The sequence below is a fragment of the Tenrec ecaudatus genome, chromosome 4, assembly GCF_050624435.1.
Source record: "Tenrec ecaudatus isolate mTenEca1 chromosome 4, mTenEca1.hap1, whole genome shotgun sequence".
Taxonomy (NCBI): Eukaryota; Metazoa; Chordata; class Mammalia; order Afrosoricida; family Tenrecidae; genus Tenrec; species Tenrec ecaudatus.
Window position 1 is genome coordinate 194,064,378 of NC_134533.1, and position 20,647 is coordinate 194,085,024.

The following is a 20,647-nucleotide window of genomic DNA, read 5'->3' on the forward strand; positions in this document are numbered from 1 at the left end:
TAGTTTTGTTCCCCCAATAGCTTAAATATTATAAACACGTTGATCAAAGGATTTAGAATGCGTATTATTAACATTTGCTGGTGCTTTATATTGTGCCATTGCTGTACTGAGTGCTTCACATGCTTTCATCGCTTTTAAGGTTCACAACCAGTCTTCGTGTAGAAAGCTGTTGCCTCTGTTGTACAGATGAGGAAACTGAGACTATGAACAGGTCAATACATGCTCCATGTGATAGAGCATGGATTCCCGACTGTTTAGTCAATACGTGCTCCATGTGATAGAGCATGGATTCACACCTGTGTAGTCAAAACGTGCTCCATGTGATAGAGCATGGATTCACACCTGTGTAGTCTGCGTTTGAGATTTTAGTTGCAATTCTGTAGTGCTTTATTCCGTAGTTTCATTTCAACTGAATGTGGCTGTTTAATTTTACTGATTCAGTAAATGTTTCTCCCTGGAATTAACTTTGAACTATACCCTTAGATGATTAGCAGTGAAGGTCTTTCCCCTTTAAGAGATAAACCCACTGTGTATTTATATAGACTCCCATACATAAGTATGCCCGTTGGTCTGGCTACCCAGCTAAGTACCACGCATCCATAGATACACAGGAATTGGTATTGCATTTAGCTTTTACCAGGATGTAAATATCTGTGTAACTTTGCTCCCCCAACTCCTCCTTAAAAGTAATTATAACAAGAGAGTGTTTTAACTAACATATGTACTTCAAAATTCCATTTCCTAATAGAATTTTTAAGTATTTGACTTTTACATCTGAGGTTTCATTACCTAAAATAATAATCTAAAGTTTTGCTTTTGAGTAGTAAGTATGGCCAGGGAGTTCTTAGAATGTTTGCTAAATTGATAATAGAGAATATGAAAAATTATTAAGTATTTAAACTGCCTGTATTTACTATAAGATCAGCTTTTTTGGTTAAATTGAGGGTCCAGGATCTCTACCATGAACTCTCAGCTTTAGGAGGCCGTGGTTGATCCTAATTCGTGGCGTGGGTTATTCTTCTCAGTGGCTTCTGTGTTCATGGACGATACCGAGTCACATTTTCCTTCCACGAGCACACCTTTAACATTATTTTATTTCACATGCAACTTAAAATTTGACAAGAAAATTTAGCAATATATACTACTTCCCTTAAAGGACTCAAAGGTTTTAAGTCTTTACACTATTTGTTTATCTAACATTTCTGTACCACATGTAGTGTGGCTACTTAGTTTGTTTTTAACTTCATTTTTAATTAAGTCTTCCCCCACCCTTACTATGAAATATTTAGTATATACACTTGATGAGGATTGTGTAAAAATTCAGAGATAAACATTTTCTTTATTTGTACTACTTTTCAGAATCTATACCTGGTGTAAAAATGACACTCTGAAACTCGATGTTTTTAGATATAAATGGAAGACATGTTTGAGTAGGTGTACTTATTTATAGTATTAGCCTGGCTGTTTTTAACTACACCTAGTTTGAAATCTGTGTTTCTCCCTTCACGAAGCAGATGTTTGTAGATAAAAGGCACTCTAGAAATCTATTGTAAACCTGTGCTTAGCATGCTTTCAGCAGTGCACAGTTAGAAACCCTAAATGCCTTTAGCTAAACATGTCTGCAGTGAAAGCTAAAAGGGAGTCCGGAATTCCATTCATTGTGTTACATTCAGTTACATTCTCTATATTATTGTCTTAATAAATGATATGCATAAATGTGAGGAATTACTAGTGGAGATTCTGTGCTCTGTGTATCCTTATTTAAAACAATGTGACTTTTTCTAAAACCAAGTTTTCATGTCAGTCAATTTATAATTTTAATTGTGAATGTTATGAATACATTTCACAAAGTTACCAACTTATGTAAAATGATGTATTATATCCATTTCAAACTGTAATGGCCACAATTGTAAACTGTGATGCACTGTTCTAATGAATGTATAAAATTGTATAATGTTACACATATACATATATATTGTCATATATTGTCATTGGTGCTACATATTGCATGTAGTCTGTATGTACAAAATGTAACAAATAAATATTTGTTAATTAATTTACATTACTAATGGATGTACCTTTACAATTGCCATTGTATCTTAAAATGGTACTTTAATATGAGTTAAATTACTTTTCAAGCAGGTATAGTAAGTGTCTGGTGTATTAAAGCACATTCATGTGTACCACTTGCTCACGTAAAGGGCTTTGTGTAAGATTACTTAGGAAATGCATTTGTCTGTGTGTGGTCTAGAAGGCCCCTGTGCTACAGATATGGCTACCTACAACTTCTTTCAAGCATCAGACCCGCCAACTAAAACTGTCATCTTAAACTCTCTTGCACCCTCTGTTGTTATTTTCAGGTACTGCTACACATGTTTCCAGGCTTGTACTGTCGTGAGATTATTAAAAAGCCTGCAAAAATTAAACTTCGGTTATTTTACTGTCCATTAAATTAGATGGAATGCTAACATAACATTTGTTAGAATACTCATTTAATACTTTTCATGTGCTGCAGATAAGTTTCTATCACAGGACAACAAAAATGAAAGGTGAATCTGTTTCACTTCAGTTTTTCCCAGTTACCAGTTTTAAGCCCTTTCAGATGCTGCACACAAATGAACATCTCGCCAGGATGGCTGTCGCTCGCTGTACAGAAAAATTTCCAGAATTGAAAATTCTCTGTTTTTCTGTAAACCTTTTGATTGTCAGAGTTAGCTTCCTTCTAAAAGAAGAGTCTGGAATCACCCATACTAAAACTAAGAATTTATAACTGTAAGGAACAGATGTTTTCATAAACATTTGCTATAATTAATTTCAACTAGGGGATTGAAGGAACAAAGCCGTTTTTCCCTGCTTCAAAACTTTATTGCCTTTTCTCCATATAGCACATTCTGAGATCTTTCCTTAATATTGTTTGTGAAACAATAGTACGTCCATATTTGGTATTTGGGGGGGGGAGGGGAGCTGCCTCTTTTTTTGTCTTAGCATCCTTTACCCCTTGAAGGTTCTAGCAAATGTGATATGTTCATGTGGAAGCAGTTATGAACAGAAGGAGACCTTAATAGTATATTGTGATAAAACCTGATGGTTTAAAACCCAAAAGTCTCCTGATTATCTGTGGACTTTGTGAGCTGATAAATAACAGCATAAAGAAAGAACATATTCTACTGCTGAGGTTATCTATATTAGAATCTTTAGTTTTGAGGAGAAATAACTCAGACTTTAAATGTATATTATAGCAGTTATTCGATGCTGATTAGAGAATGTTTCACAGAAAATGCCTGCAAGCTGTTAAACATGTGTGTATGAAATTCTCATTTACTAATTTCCTTAAGTCTTTTCATTTAATTATGTTCCATTAATAGTTGTTGATTTTAAAGACGTGCAGTGTCATGTTGTGAGTAATCATCTTAATATCTTCACCTACCTTCCTTTCCATTGGTTTTAAACCTCGCAGTGCTTTCTGTGGACTATTTTTATGTATAAAAGTTGTCACCATTTTCCGGTGTTAGGTCACACTTAGGACTTTTGTTTTTTAAAATCCCTGCAAGTGCATTTTGGAAGAAAAGACCATCCAAAATGCTCTGAACGGGCTCAGCTCAGTCCTGGTCCTCCTGAACACTTTGGCACAGCTGCAAAGATTTTTGAAGCGAACCAGTGTTCTTGACTAATCTGTCAACTATAAAATGTGCGAAGAAAAATAGGTAGCTGTCATTAAAATTACATTTCAGCTTTCAATAACCATTTAATGAGTGGCATAATTATATAAGTATGGTACCTTAAGTACTATACTCAATAATTAAAAATAATCTCATCTTTAAAGTGAAAGCTCTGTAATTACTATTTGACTTAACCAGGACCACTGTGATGATCTCCAGTGGCACCTTAGATTGTTCAAAGTGGATTAAAGGTATAAATTAAAATTGGATAAATCATTAAATTATTAAGCTTTAACCATGGCAAAATGAATATAATGTGATGCTTGAAAGTTACATTACAGGAATTAGTAATATAAAATGTAATCAGTTTCTAGTCATTTTAATTTGTTTTGAAGAATAAATTATGTATTTCATAGTAGTAAACTAGAGTTTCATGAAAACTCGACTGTGAGGTAGATACTTTAAGAACTTAAACTGTTAAAGTTCAATTTTTTTTTTTTCCAGCAAAAAGCAGTTTAATGAAGATGATTTTAATAGCAGAGTCACCATCATAAAACAATCATAGCTCTCATTCCAGCTATTCAAATTGTCTCCAGGAATTTTCACCAAATCAAAATCCAAAGCCAATAAAAAGATGGCAATTAACTTGATAATATGACACTAATAATATGGTCCTATTGACCTTTATGTTGTAGAATAAGAAGTAAGAACTATCACTAGAGCCATTCTCCCCAACAGTTCATATCCACAATAGGAGAAATAATTTTCCGTGATAAAAAAGGATTGTTTTTTAGAAGGGCAGTGGTGGTCAGCAATAAACGACCATGAACTCCTAAGGTACTTACAAACCTAAGATCCTACACTACTATAGTCTAGGACACTTCTGGAACCAAAATGATGCATTCTTTAGTGTGTGCACCGAAAGTGTATAACTGAACTTTATTTTTAATTGGAGTCAATGATAATGGATATTGCTGGATTATATGTTCATGATATAAAATTTCAAGTTATACTTAAAACACTTCAACTTATACTGTAACTGATTATTTAGGTAATAATTTGGCAAGGATTAAGACTGAGTAGTCACGATGTTCTTTATATTCTTTTTTTTTTTTTTTTTAAACAATTTATTGGGGCTGATACAATTCTTTACACAGTTCATACATATACATACATCAATTGTATAAAGCACATCTGTACAGTCTTTGCCCTAATCATTTTTTTTTTCTCTTCTTTTACATTTTATTAGGGACTCCAACAACTCTTACCACAATCCATACATATACGTACATCAATTGTATAAAGCACATCCATACATTCCCTGCCCCAATCATTCTCAAGGCATTTGCTCTCCACTTAAGCCCCTTGCATCAGGTCCTCTTTTCCCCCCCGCCACTCCCTCCCCTTTCCCCACTCCCTCATATGCCCTTGGTAATTCATACCTCGTTATTTTGTCATATATTGCCCTATTCGGGGTCTCCCTTCCCCCTTCTCTGCTGTCCCTCTCCCAGGGAAGAGGTCACATGTGGATCCTTGTAATCAGTTCCCCCTTTCCAACCCACTCACCCTCCACTCTCCCAGCATCGTCCCTCACACCCTTGGTCCTGAAGGTATCATCCACCCTGGATTCCCTGTACCTCCAACCCTCATATGTACCAGTGTACAGCCTCTGTCCTATCCAGCCCTGCAAGGTAGAATTCGGATCATGGTAGTTGGGGGGAGGAAGCATCCAGGATCTGGGGGAAAGCTGTGTTCTTCATCAATACTACCTCACACCCTGTGGATTCCTGCCCCTCCCCCGAAAAGAACTTGTTCCAAAGGACGACATTGACCCTGCAGCTATGGGAGATGGACATATTTGATCAGAGCACACGGGAGCAGATGAAGGGGCAGGAGGAGAGAGTGGAGCACAGCCTGGCCCACCAGGCCGTGATGATGATGTTCCTGAGTAGAGCAGTCAGTCCACAGAGAGAACAACATGGCTGGCCCTACTATGAGACATGATGCCCCTCAGTGACTAAGGGCGATACAGGGGACAGCACCGGAGACACAGTGTGGGAATTGCACCTGACCTGATCCCACCACACCGAGGCAATGCACTGGGGGAGTGCAGCGGAACAGCAAGGGAATGGAGTGGCAAGGTCCCCAGGGAATGCTGAAAGCGGACTTTGGGGCCAGGGCGTGGTGCCCCAACAGACTGGACTGGAAAACGCTCCTAAGGGCCAGCAAAGATCCCTGAACTAACTACAAGCTTTTCTCTTGTGAACTGTTTTGGTTCTGTTCTTTTTCAGTGGTTTGTTTTGGTTGTATTGTTGTCTGGTTGTATACTGTCGCTTTGTGTTCCTCTGTCTAGTTTTCGTGCATGTTAGTGACCCCACAGGTCTGTCTGAATAGGACAGGCTGGATGAACTATCTGGACGAAAAACAACGGGACCGACAGTTCCGGGGGGACTTGGGGTGGGGGGTGTGGGGGGTAAGGAAGTGGTGTTAACAAACCCAGGGACAAGGGAAAAACATGGGACCCCAAAGGGTAGAGAAGGGGGAGTGGCAGGCCTGATGGGAAATGATCAAGGGTAAGGTTGCTTAGAGAAGAGGTATACTCTAGCCCAGGGGGCGATGAAGCATGGTAGTAGGGCAGGAGGAAGGTCAAGGGAGATGGAGGAAAGAGCTAGGAGTCAAAGGGCATTCATGGAGGTCTAGACAAAGACATGTACATGCATATATATATAGGAGGTTGGGGAAATAGATCTTTGTGTCGATATTTATAGGTCAAGTATTAAGGTGGCGGAAGGACCTTGGGCCTCTACTCAAACACTCCCTCTATGCATGAATACCTTCTTTTATTAAATTGGAACTCTATGATGCTCACTCTCCCGACACAACGGCTGGAGCCAAAGTGTGTGAACAAGTAAATGTGGTGAAGAAAGCTGATGGTGCCCGGCTATCAAAAGAGATAGTGACTGGGGTCTTAAAGGCTTGAAGATAAACAAGCGGCCATCTAGCTCAGAAGCAACAAAGTCCACATGGAAGAACACACCAGCCTGTGTGATCGAGTGGTCCCAAAGGGATCAGTTACCAGGCATCAAAGAACAAAAAATCATATCATTGACTGCACACCTCCATGATAGGATCGCTGAAGACAAATGGGTGCACAAGCAAATGTGGTGAAGAAAGCTGATGGTGCCCGGCTATCAAAAGAGATAGTGTCCGGGGTCTTAAAGGCTTGAAGGTGAACAAGCGGCCATCTCGCTCAGAAACAAATAAGCCCACATGGAAGAAGCACACCGGCCAGTGCGATCACGAGGTGCCCAAGGGACCAGATATAAGGCATCATGCAAAAAAAAAAAAAAAAGATATGTATGTGTATGTATGTGTATATATGTGTATATGTATATATGTATGTGTATATATATATTATATTAAATGAAGGGGGAAGTGCAGAGTGGAGACCCAAGGCCCAAGTGTCGGCCAGTGGAGATCCCCTCATAGAGGGGCTTAGGAGAGGAGATGGGTTAACTAGGGTGTAAAGTTCAATTTTTAGCAATAAGGATATTTTACATTGAGACATTGCTAAGACTTACTAACAGCTTTCTGTAAATTTATTTCTGTTCTATAGTCTTGAAACAGACAGGTATGAGTTTGTTCTAAATTTGATTTTATAAACAGGCCATTTTTTGAGTAAACATTCCTCCCTCCCCCCCAAAAAATATATTTGATATTACTGTAGGAGACAACCATATCTTCTGATGTTTTGGTGGCAGTAGTTTTTTCATTTTGTAAAAAACTGAATTTTTGACCACAGTTAAAGCCAAGTTTTGAAAAAATATTAAGGTGTATTGAAAGATTATAAAAATGCATTCCTGTTTACCCTGTTTCACACCTGCTTTCTGCGTCTGCCTCTCGTGTACTACGTTTCTATTGAGTGAATACCCGGGGCTGCACACCGCCCAGCTTTACTCCATTGTACCTGCTGGGGCCTTCAGGATGGGTGGTGGCTTGACCACGAAAAGATTGTTCTGTGATTACAGCAAATAAGTTTCAGTGATTTATAAATTTTGGTTTTTTGTATGTGATTCAGAAGAAGGAAATATCTATAGCATACATTAATTTTTCCTGTTAGCCATTACTTTGACCATATTACTATGCAGTTTTAGTAGTGGTGTAGGTTTATATTTCAGTATCAAAATGAATTTTTAAAATACAAATCCTTAGTCACAAAAGATGATTTGGGAGAAGAAACAAGAAGGCGCGTTTTTTTTTTTTTGACTAGTACAGGGGGCTTCAAAAAAGTCTGTGGAGAAATGCCGTTGTATTTTTATCCATTTACCATGCTGCTCTCCGGCCCTCCTCATACAGCACATAGACCTAGCACGATTGTCATTGAAATATTCGCCTTTAGCATCTCCATTACTCAGTGTTTAATTCTCTCTCTCTAGCTGACACAAATAGAAATGGAAGACGAACAAGTTCTGCTTTAGACGCCGATGGAACTTTTAACTCCTATAGGTAAGTCGATGGCCACACATTCCATACCTTTTGCAAGAAAATGTTCAAGATCCATAATCGAACTGCTGCCCTTGCTTTAAAAAGATGACAAATTTAAAGGACATTGATGTGAAATGGTTCTGCAGATTTGAATGAATAATGGAAAACACTAGTCTTAACTTCTTGAGGAAATGAATGTATTTTGGTTGTTATTTATAGTAGGCTATTTGGAATAAACACATGCAGTATTAAGCTTCATTATAATCCATCTTTTACAATTCTTTAAAATATTTAGTATACATTTTTACAGTACTATCACTTTCTTTTGTTTAAGTTCTCCACTAAAACTACACTTCTTGTGAAAGTCTAAAAAGAATTGAGAATATAATTCATGGTTCATTTAAGTACAACTATCTCATTTGGCTCCTCAGCAAACAGGGAAGTTACATCTGAATTACGGTTTTGTTTTGTTTCGTTCTGTCTTTTTTTTTTTCTTTCAGAAAAAGACACGTGAATTAAAAAAAACACATAGCTGCCTAGTATTAATATTTTCCTCATAACTGGAATTTTGCTCAAGGAAGTGTTTATGGATTTTATGCATTCATAACCAAGCATCCAAGGGAGAAGAATTATTAAAGTACAAGGAGGCTTCAAAATATTCATGGAAAAATTTCATTATTCTTAAATTCCAGTTTCCAACAAATATTTAGAAGCCCCCTCGTACTTCCTGTATAGCTATCCAGAATGATGCAGGAACTAACTGGCTTATTTCTTCTTGGAAAGTTAGTTTTGCTATAATGTAACAACACTACTTTATGTAATAGCCACTGTGTACTTGGAAACTCATGGAAATATCAAGCTGAATCTCCCTTTATGGAAGGAATGTGGAAATTATGCTTGGTTTATATGTACTATATCTCTAAGGTTTATATGTACTGTATCTCTAATGGAGATTGGTAAAGTCGAGGGGCAGTGACCCAGTAGCTGCAACAGTAGGCTCAAACCTAAGACATTTGTGAGGCTGTCTCGGGACCAGGCGGTGCTTTGTTCTGCTGTGCACGGGTTGCTATGAGTCAGACCGGGCGGTGCTTTGTTCTGCTGTGCACGGGTTGCTATGAGTCGGACATGGCTCGATGGCACCTACCAATGACATCACCCCCGCTTGGAACTGTGCCATCTGTCTCCTTGTACCCAGTCTTTTAACATCCAGAGAGAAGGGTGTTATGGACATTGGACACTTAACGGAAATGTGATGAATGAGAACGTTTTCATAGTTCACGAATTCCAGACATGGGCTGGGTGATTGAAACACTTGACATGTTTGCCTCATACTAGCTGGAATCTCTGGAAATAATCAGTTGTTCGCGGATCACAAGGGCAGCACAGGGTTCTACTCCCGCCATGTTCTGGTAGAGTGTCTTCAAAGTGGTAGGGCGCATACTGTTTTCATTTTCAGCTCCCTCTACCTGTCCGACCTGACAAATGTTGGGGTTCTCTGAACCCTTCTGTTAGCCTAAGTGCCATAGCTTGTGTTTCACACAGTAAAGAATCAGTAGGATCCCTCATCTGAACAGGACACAACTGTGGCACCCTCCACTCACCCCAAGTGAATAAAAGAAGATAAGAAATATACACGACTTGGCATGTAACTGAAACGTTAATAAGATATGTCACATCTCTTGTGGTAATATCATTATTAGGTATAAATGCAATAAAAAATTAACCAAGACAAAAGGAAAATAAGCACATATTTTAGAGGAAGAAAGAATCCCTACATATGGGTATAAATTTTGCTGGCAAATTATATTTTACAACAACATTAGTTTGTTAGCCAATTATAGTAAATAATGGACATAATATAATGTTAAGAAAAATGTGTTAATGCGAAGGCATGATATTATCCTGTATTTAGTTTTGTCCTTGAATCGTAAGAAGATTTAAGAATCTTAGTATTATTGGATGATAATTGTATTTTGAAAATGAAGTTGTAATGCAACTTTGCACAGTAAATACTAATGTTGTTAACTAATATATTTTTAATCAATGCCTGTCACTGTTGTAGTGTTAGGATATTAATTTATTGTTGTAATTAAAACGGCAAGATAAAAAGCTCAGGTAGTACAGTATATAAAAGCAGGCTTTTAATAGTTGGCAGGCCAGTGTTGTTATTAAATAGTATTAGAGTATTTAAGGTGTGGAATGGATATTTTTTCTACTCAGTCGGCAATAGCTCTGAGAGCATAATGAGCTACTTGTGAATTTGACACTTAGGTTAAATGCAGAATTCATAGAAGCACGGCTCTGGGGTATATTTTCATATTAAGGTTAGCTGACAAAACCTAGAAATTGTTGCAAAATTACCCTGAAATGGCACCAGAATTGTCAGTAAAATTTACTCCTAAAAATGAAAAATCTTTTTCTTCTGCTATTATAGCACTTTTAAACTAACTAGGAATAGATTATTAGAAAGTGTAAATACTCCAATTCTTAAACATCTTTTGGCCTACCAATTCTCTTCTTGGTGTTACTCAACTGCCTCAGTAAGCCCAATCCTCCTCCACGTTTAGACAGCTCCAATCTTCAACTTAACAGCCCCACATGCAAACGACACATTCTGGACTCAGGATAGAGACCAGCTTTACCTCCACATCTTTTATAAAATGGGCATCTCATGGGCTTCTTTCTCACAGCTGTTTGAAAAACCGAGATAGAATATATAAAACAAAAAACAAATGAAAAGCCAAGTTATAGATTCTTTTGATGTTTACCTCACATAAATTGGCAATGCTATTTAGTTTTCATTAACCCTTTAAAAGACATACCCTTTTATAACGTAGGTAAATGTTTGATTAACTTGTAAATTCTGTCATAAATTGGTCACCCAAATTCATAGCTTTTCCATTATTTGTTTATATAACTGTATCATTATCTTAGATTGTGAATTTTAAGAAGGCATGGTCTTTATTTTGATTGTTAATTTGTATATACATATAATGTGTGTATATACATATACATATATATATATGAAAGTCTTGACCTCAAATAGAAGTGGAAGTAGAAGTGTTCCCAGCCTCAGCTTTATTCTCATCTTTGAAGTGGGAATAAGAAAAAGAGTTGTAATTGGGAATTAATGGCGTAACATCATATAGTAAATGCTTAATGGACGTTGGCGGCTTGGTTTTCTACTTTATGTCATTGTATCATTAACCTTTGGATATTATAGAATTTTCCTTTAAGTTCCATACAGTAAAGAGACAAAGGAGTAGAGCAGTGTTTTTTTACAAATATCTTTGTCTCTTGGCCAAAAAGGAGCTCAAGCCAAGCTTAACTAGAGGTTTGAGACTTTCAGGCTCTGATTTAGTATTTTAGGTTGTTTGGGTGTAACGTATTTGTACACTTGGTGAACAAACAGAAGGAAGACATTTTAGTATCGATGTGAATTCAGGCATGGATTTCTGGAACTTTGACAAATATGAATGTAAACATGGTGGTCATTAGCTATAGTTTTCTATGCATAATACACATAGATTTTTTTAAATGTCTCAAATTCAAGAAACTCATTGTCATCAAGTCAGTTCCGATTCATCACAACTCACTGTAGACCTGCTGCCCCCGTGGGCTTCCGAAGCTGTGATCCTTCCTCTGGGTAGCAGCCCACTGCGTAACCACTGTACTGCCACCACGGCTCCTTTTCATAGGCTCTCACTACCGTGGAGTCAGGGCCAACTCGCTGCGAGCGACCTGCTCTGGGTTCCCAAGACTGTAATGTTATGGGAGTAGAAAGCCCAGTCTTTCTCCCACTGCATGGCTGCTGGTTTCACCCTGCCCACCATGCAGATCACAGCCCAAAGCATAACCACTGCACCCCCAGGGCTCCCTTTAATAGACTCGGAGATCTTAATGTGGATTGCGTCTTTTGTAGTTTGGCTTCAAAGATTCAGGCAGAGTGCAACCGCAGTGAACTCCAAAGGCACCGATAGAGGGATTAAATGATGCTTAAGGTCTACTAATAATGTGTACAAGTAAAATTTTGCTAAAGATAATTCAAAAATGATTGCAACCATACATGGACAAGAAATCCAAGCCCAATTCAGCAAAGGATGTGGCACAAGGACCATCACTGCTGTCATCAAATGGATCTTGGCTAAAAACAGAGAGTGTCAGAAAGATGCTTGCCTATGTTTTATCAACTATTCACAGGCATTCATAACAAATTATGGATAGAGTTGCGAAGGATGGAAATTGCAGAATACTTCATAGTGCTCGTGCGGAGCATGTACACAGACTAAGAGGCAGTCACTGGAACAAAACAAGGGGATACTGTGTGATTTAAAATCACAAAGTACGTATCGGAGGTGTGTCCTCTCACCATACTTATTCTGTCTGTTTGCTGCGCAAATAACCCAAGAAGAACAATGAGGCATCAGAACTGGAGGAAGACTCAATATTCTGTAATATACAGGATGGATTATACCTCAACATAAAGAAAACCAAAATCCTTACACATAGACCAATAGACAACATCATGATAAACGGAGAAAGGATAACAATTGATAAGGATTTCGTTTTATTTGAATTCACACTCTTGGGCACAGTGGTCGGTCATGAATACAGAGGATGTATTACATTAGGGAAATTGGAGTCCTTTTCACGGTACTAAAAAGCAAAGATGTTACTTTGAAGCATAAGATATGTCGTAGTATTTTCAGCAACCTGACCTGTAAGTAAAAGCTGTGTAAAGAATAGAGAAGAGCAACAAAGAACTGATACCTTTCGATTATGTTGTTGACAAAGAATGTTGAGTATACCATGGACTGCCAAACAAACCAGTCTTGGAAGAAGTACAACCAGAGTTTAGTATTAAGCATGATGAAACTTTGTTTCATGTACTTCAGACATGTTATCAGGAGGATTCAGCCCGTGGAGAATGGCATCGTCCTTGGTAAAGTAGATGAGAAAGGACGACCCTCAGTGAGATCGACTGTCACGACGGCTGCAGCAATGGGCTCTCCCATCACAGTGATGGTGAGGGTGGTGCAGAGCCTGGCAGGGCTCTTTTCTGTTGGGCACACGGGCGCCCTGGGTTGGAACCGACCGCAAAGCACTTAATAGACCAGATCTTATCCTGAAAGTTTAGGTTAAATTTTTTGTTTGTTTTAGGTTAAATTTTGTGCCTCTCCCAACTAATTTGCAGGTGACACGTTAAAATGGAAATTTAGAAGAACTGAGAAGAACGTTAGTGTTTGTGGGAAATGTGTTGTATATTTTTTACAGGCCAGTGTTAATGCTGGTTGGCAAATTCTGTGAGCCATCATTAATTCTTATTTAACCATTAAAACCGAGAGTAGCCGGTGGGTATGAGGGAAGGAAAGTAGCTTTCTGATGAGCAGTTTGCAGTTGATGTGCCACTCCGTGATTGAAGCAGAGGCCACATGGCGGAAGGAATATTTTCTTTCCACCACTCCCCCTCCTCTTCCCAAGGGCAGCTGACCTTCTTCTCGCCAAAGAGGCAAGCCCCGTGCCAGCACATATGACTACAGACTAGTCTATTAATCTGCTTAGCTGTAGTACCAGCTGCTTGCATGTTTTTAATTATCTTATTAGATGGTATAACAGTGACCTATGAAATAAAATGAAGGTGAACAATTTCAAACTTTACTTTTTTTGCCCTATGCTCCTAAATAAATATCTTTGTTGTTCAAATGATCACTTTCTATAGCTACGTCCATAGGAAGTCGTCCTTATGGTGTTGGAGTTAGTGCAGTGCTTCTGACCACTGTGTTTATAAGGTTTTTAAAGTACAATCCAATCCCCCAAGTAGAAAACAACTCCATTGATGCCTCATTTAATAATGAGCCTGATATTAGTACGTAGCCAGATATTAGTGATCAGTGTGTAGTTAGAGTTCATTTAGTGAGAGAAAATTCAGACTGGTTATTTGGCATTACAGGGTAAACGAAAAATACTGTTTAATTTTCTAAAATGATCTTGCCTTTTTATAAATGATTCGAGTATGTGTCATTGTGGATGGTTTTTTAAAATAACTTTACACATGATATGTAAGTGGGTTGTATAGATTCTACAAAGCATCTAGTATACTTTAATTATTTTTACAGGTTAATTTCACACAGCATCATTTATGAACATTTCCCCAAACTGCCGTTAGGAAAGATGTGTACTGCCTTCTGGATTTTGACAACTGGATGATTTTCAAACAATGCTTGGCAGATACAATGTATTTTTGAAGGGGGTGGCACCCTGGAGAAAGTGCTCCGCTCCTCACTGAAAGGCTGCCAGTTGGAACCCGCAGTCAGCCCGCGTGGCAGGAAGGATCGAGATGCAGGGAGGAGAAATAGGGAAACCCCATGAAAGAGTTCTCCTCTGTCCTGTACAGTCACTGTCTCTAGCACCAAGAGTCATAACTCAATGGCAGTGGGTTCAATTCTGTATTGACCCCAACAGACACAGTTGAAAATAATAATGGTTATTCTTTTCAAGCCACTGGTTGTCCAGTTATAAATCATAGCCAGTAAACAAAATTATAATAATTTAGGAACTCCGTTATTGAATTGAGAAACAAAAATTACCTGGATGCAACAATAATGGCAAAGTATTTGTATGTGTCTTGTGTATTACAGATCCTAAACCTAGGAGGCTGTGTTGATTTGAGACTTAAAAAATACATAGAGACTTTGCCTGTACACTACATAATTATTTGTTTTTGTGGAAAGACATCTTTCTCCCCTGCCCCCAGTAAAAATTCTATATATTTTTTATTTTAAAAGAACTTTTATTGAAAACAAAGGGAGCAAGCATTCCCTTGTTAATTATTTTGTTTCCGTCCTTCTAGGGCAGTGGTTCTCAACCTGTGGGTCGTGACCCCTTGGGGGGGTGGAACGACCCTTTCACAGGGGTCGTCTGATTCATAACAGTAGCAAAATTACAGTTATGAAGTAGCAACGAAAATCATATGATGGTTGGGGGGGGTCACTACAACGTGAACTGTATAAAAGGGTTGCGGCGTTAGGAAGGTTGAGAACCACGGCTCTAGGAAAAGGGGTAAAACCACACTTGATTTTGAAGTGGAGAAGTCAATCGTATTTGTATCGATCAGGGTTTCTAATACCCACGTTGCTTCAGTAGCTATACATTGCACAGTTCACTGAATCAAACATTGTTGAAGTTTATTAGAAACGTTTGTTTCAAATTTATAATTTGTCCCTTTGAATCTAAAAGTTAGTTGTTTACTAAGAAAATTATATAAATTTGAATTAAATGATGAAGTAAATTTGAAGTGACCAGCTATAAGCCTCATCACAAAAATTACACATAGCCTTTTTCTTTTGAAGCCAATATCTGTGGAAGATATATAGGAAACACTCTCCTATCCACCACATACGTTTGGGCATGAGGCCTTTTTAAATTTCTATTTGTGTAGGCGTCATAATGAAGTAAGTCGACTCCTAGAGGAGGAATAAGTTGACAAAGTCATGTTAGACAGCAACACTTGAAAACTGGGCTGGTTATATTTTTAGAATGATAGAATTTTGTTCACTTGTGATTTTAAAAGTAGAGGCTCCATCGTGTTCGGTTGAGTGCCAGTCTGGAGTTGAACACTTCACCCAAGGGCTGCTTTCCCATATTGAAGAGTCAGCTTTATTTACACCTAAATAGCTACATTGTACAGGAGAAATTGTATATGACCTGTACCTATTTTTAGCTTCCTATCTCTCACATTTTTGCCTTTCCCGTTTCTGTACTGCCTTAAGAAGCGTGAGAAACGTGGCCGTCAAATGACTCCAGATGTCCAAAGTCGCACAAACCCCGTACTTTCCACGAAGCTGAAGCCAGAGCATGGCCTTTTGTGCTGATCTGGACAATGAGGCCAGTTTTGAGAGGAGGAAGAAGAGAAGAAAATCAAATGGCAATGATGAATGTATCTTCTCGAAGTAATTCTTTTACAGTAGTGAATTGGTCAGTCCCTCTGCTTGTCTATAAAATGCAGGCTGTACTAGTTAATCGATCGCTACGGCTCTGAAAATACGTTTGCTTATACTTTAAAATATTAGCTGTTTTGTTTATATTAGCACCTCTAAATGAAAACACCCCAACCCACTTTAGCATACACGTTACAATTTGAGTTTCTTTGCTTCAGATGCCCCTTCAAGCCCTTCTTATTATCTGTAGAACTTTAGAAAGAGAAAGAAAACAAAAACAACAAAAAAGACCTGTTTGTTTATTTACATAGTCAGCTGTAAGCCCACCATGGAAGAGAGCTGTATAAATGCTTGTCTTTGAAAAGACAGGCCCGCGGTTGAAAGAGGAGGCTGAGCTGCTCTGGGTCTCTCAGCACGGAGGGCGCCTTTCCCGGGACTTGCGGTTCGCCAGGTTCCAGCGGTAATGCTCCGTTGCCATCGCCATGGGTCAGCCTCTGCATTTTATCTTGTTTTTCTGTAGGAATAGAGGTGAAATCTAGCAATTAAGTGTGTGGGTCAATAATGTTGAAGTGTTATTGGACTTAAAATTTAAGGAAGGACTGTGCAGAATTAGGGTTTAAAATGGAAAATATAAACTCAAAAAACGCTTTCATTTATATCATGCTTAATTTCTGAGGCATTGAAAATCTGTAATTCGCTGAGATGTACTTTACAGAAGGGACTTTCAAAGTCTCTTAATTGTCACTGATATTCAGTATTTGTGTAGCGACCCTCGCTTTTTTAGAGGAAGGTGGCAGTGGGTGGTTAGTTTTAACTTGATTTCCATTCTAGACCATATCCAAGTGTTTCTCCAACACTTACTCATAGGTTTTTGTTCGTATTTTCATTCACGATACCTCCTAGTATACTTTCAAGCAATCTCCAAACCTTTCTCGTGCACCTTGTATGGGCAAGCCTGTGTTCCAGCCCTCCGAGACTCAGAGAGGCGCACAGTTCAGCTCTTGATTTAGGTCCCCGTGACTCCACGTCTGCGACGATCTTAGTGTGACGCTGGGGTCTTCCTCAGAATGAGGAGGAGACCAAGTGAGACGGTTACACACGGAGGCACGCGGTTGTGGGTAGTGGTGCACCGAGCATTTTGTTTGTTGGGGGGAGAGGGGCAATCTTTAGAGATGTGTTTGATATGAATGAAACAGTCTTCATTTGTGTTTTCTTTCCCTTTGCTATTTCTTTTGCAATATTAGAATGAACGATTTGCTTAGACTTCTCTTTGTTAGTGACAAAGTCACACTCCACGCCACCCCCCAAGGAAAGCAGATGTGACCCACGTCAGATGTGTTTGTCAGTTTCATTGCAATGACTGTTATTTTGCATACATTGCTATTTTAATGCTATAAATAATTTTTATTTGAGTTGATCAGAGATGTTTGGTATATTTGAATCTATGGTTAAATTTACTGGGAGTTGAAATGGTGATCTTATAAATGGTTATGATCTCAGAAAATGATGAAATAGTTGATAATGACAAAATTGTGAATGGATGTCATGTCCTTAAAAATCCAGGAAAAATCAATAAAGCAGCTATGGGAAAAAAGTATCTGGTGATGAGAGCATACTTGAAATTTAAAAGGCATCTTAGTATCATCTGAACAGATGGACATGGTTTTTCATCCCAGGATTATAGATTCAGTGTTCTGAGATGGCTATAAAAGTAGTTTCTTTGGGTTGACATATTCCCAAAGTTTCCAAGACTCTATTCCAGTTTTCTTGTTTTGATGAGAAAACAGACTTGGACGGTTCAGATGTCACGTCCAAGTCTCTCCGCCCATTACAATTAAAACAGGATAGTGGACACCAATCCCTTACCTCTCATTTTAAAGTTTTAAATGTGTTTCTAGATCTTAACGGTCTTTCAAGCAGTTGAGCTTTCCTGGCAGTGATGAAAACCTGTGAGCTCTCTCATCTGGGCTTTGTTCAGTCATGAGTTTATAATCGCCGAGATAACTGTAAGCCCATGCCCACCCCCTGGCTTTTCTGTTTTTGCGGTCTGTGTTGGTCGATCGTGGACTGCTTTTTCACAGAAGAGACTGAGGAGTGGTGGAAAGGCGGAGGGATCTGCTTGTTACTGCTAGCACCCCTCGCAGCCCTGCTTCTTCTGCCACCAGCGGAGAGCTGATGGATCTCAGAGGAGGTGCTCCAGCTTTCTCCTCCACTTCACTAGACACCATTCTCAGTCGAAATATTTTCAATCTCATAGAAGGATTCTGTGGAACAGTTCGACAGAAGCATGCCTTTGATTCCTTTAAAGATATTTGTAGTCATGTAAATTTTCGTGAGAGCCTCTTGGGAATATCTGTGTATTGTGCATATGGATAACAGATAAAAAAGTGAGTTAAAATGTATGCATCAGGAATATATTTGATTTCTATTGAAGTAGATGAACTTAAAATGATACAAAATTTTAGCAAATGGATTTATTTTTCTGTAATGGGCTTGTATTACATAAGATAATGAGAAAATTACTAATCTCTCTTTGTGATGTGGCGCTCTCTGTAGTAAAAATTAAAAAATACTACTGGTATTGTTCTAGCCTACATGGGAAACAGATTGAGACTTCCCTCTCGATTCCTTCACTGTATGTCCAATGGTTTAGCATTCCCCAGTATTTTGGATATAGATAGAGATCGACTTTATAATAGCCTGAACCCACCAGGCTATATATTAATCAGAAACTTAGATATAGGGGCAATATTAGAAGAGACAAGAAATCTAGTCATTTGGAAGAGTCCTTCAGTTCTTACTCTGCTCCCACTCAGTGCTCTCACCCCTTTAATTTAAAAGTAATATACGGTATAAAAATAGGCTGACATGTGGATACATTCTAAGGTGAGTTTATTGCTTTCGTTTTGAGAAAAGCAAACAAACAAATGGCAAAGGGGCACAGAATTGGATATTTCTAAAAGCCTGCGTGTGTGTAGCAAGGAAAAGGTGTGGCTGTCTGCTCCTATAAAGTTGTACAGTCGGAGAAACCCTGTGTCGGCTCACAGTGAGTCAATGGATTCCGTGGTGATGGCCTTCCAACAGTACGCACACATGAACAAAGAAGGCTGAAGAACTGACACAGCTGAGTCATGTTTGTGGAAGATACCGACTATACCATGTCACACTCGATGAATGGACAGATCTGTCTTGGAGATGGTATAGCCAGAATGCTCCTTAGAAACAAGAATGATGTGACTTCACCTCCTGTACTTTGGACGTATTATCAAGAGCCATCGTCAGCCTGTGGGCGGGACGTCGTGTTTGGCTGAGCATCAGTGACAGGGAAAGAGGCCCACAGAGATGGGGTGACACTGGCTACGGCAGTGGCTTCGTGCACAGACAGCAGTGTTTTATTTTATTGTACGTAGGTTGCTCTGAGTTGGAACTTGATGGACATAACCACAGCAAAACATGTATATTCATTGTAAGAATTGGTAGCTGATAGCCTAATCATGAGTGGGCATGAGAGAAATCGCGGTAAGAGTGGAGAGTTCCCAGCGGTGCAACAGGGCGTTATTCAATAAGGACGGGGCGGTAGCCTGACCCTCTTCAGATTCATGGCGACCATATTCATCACAGTTGAACGACTCCCTCAGGTTTCCAAATCTGCAGACACATCATTAGTTTTCCCAGGCGCAGCTGGTGGGTTTGAACCACTGAGCTTAAAATGACCAGTCCTAGTGCCTATGCCACTGCCCCGCTAAGCATTCCACAAAGGAGGGCCACAGAAATGTGTTTCAAACCTTAGACCATTACATAACTCATCATTTTAGTGTTGAAAAAGGAGAAAAACAACACACAGTAGAACCCTCAAAAGCTGGAACCGGTGTGAGATGGAAACCTACCAGAGAAGGACGCGCAAATATTCCCCACTAACATGAAAAACAGTAAGACTGCACCCTGTCAAAGGCGGAAACTTTGCGAGCCCCAGATAAAGCAAGGCAATCCCACCGAGTCCCTCCTGTCACAGGTTTCACTGTGAGAACAGTGGCTTTCAATCATCCCGAGCAAAGGCGGCATTAGGGTGTTAAGACTTTTAAAACTAACAGTTCTGTCATTTTGATTATAAACTAGTGAGATTTTTAGTAGCCCCTGGGTGGGGATGTTTCCTTATTTAAAACCACGTGAAATTGTTTTCCCAGTTATGTGAATTCACGCTGATATAAAATACACAAATGACCTTCAAGTGTATCTTAGGGTACAACCCCATTTATCTTCATTTTTATTACCAGGGTAATTAGAAGGTGAGGCAACCTTTTGCGCTAGGTATTGAGGAACCCTGGTCATGTAGTGGTTTTGCAAGGCCCACAGTTTGAGACCAGCAGCAGCTCCATGGGAGAAAGACAGGGCTTTCTACTCCCGTAAAGAGTGACAGTCTCGGAAACTCACAAGGGCAGCCCTACTATCTTGTCCAATAGGGTTGCTATGAGTCAGCATCAACTGGATGGCAGTGAGCTTGGTTTTGGTTTTATTGCTAGGTATTAGAATGAAATGCAAAGGACCCCTTCTACCCCACCCTGCCCC

The 20,647-nt window shown here is 39.1% G+C and overlaps 1 protein-coding gene across 1 annotated transcript in view; it reads left to right on the forward strand.

The window, feature by feature from the left end:
* TBC1D5 (TBC1 domain family member 5) overlaps positions 1 to 20,647 on the forward strand; it is a 330,505-nt gene that overhangs the window by 54,388 nt on the left and 255,470 nt on the right. The window contains exon 2 of the mRNA XM_075547174.1: positions 8,096 to 8,165. Coding sequence (XP_075403289.1) covers positions 8,096 to 8,165 — 70 coding nt within the window. The remainder of the gene's footprint in view (positions 1 to 8,095; positions 8,166 to 20,647) is intronic.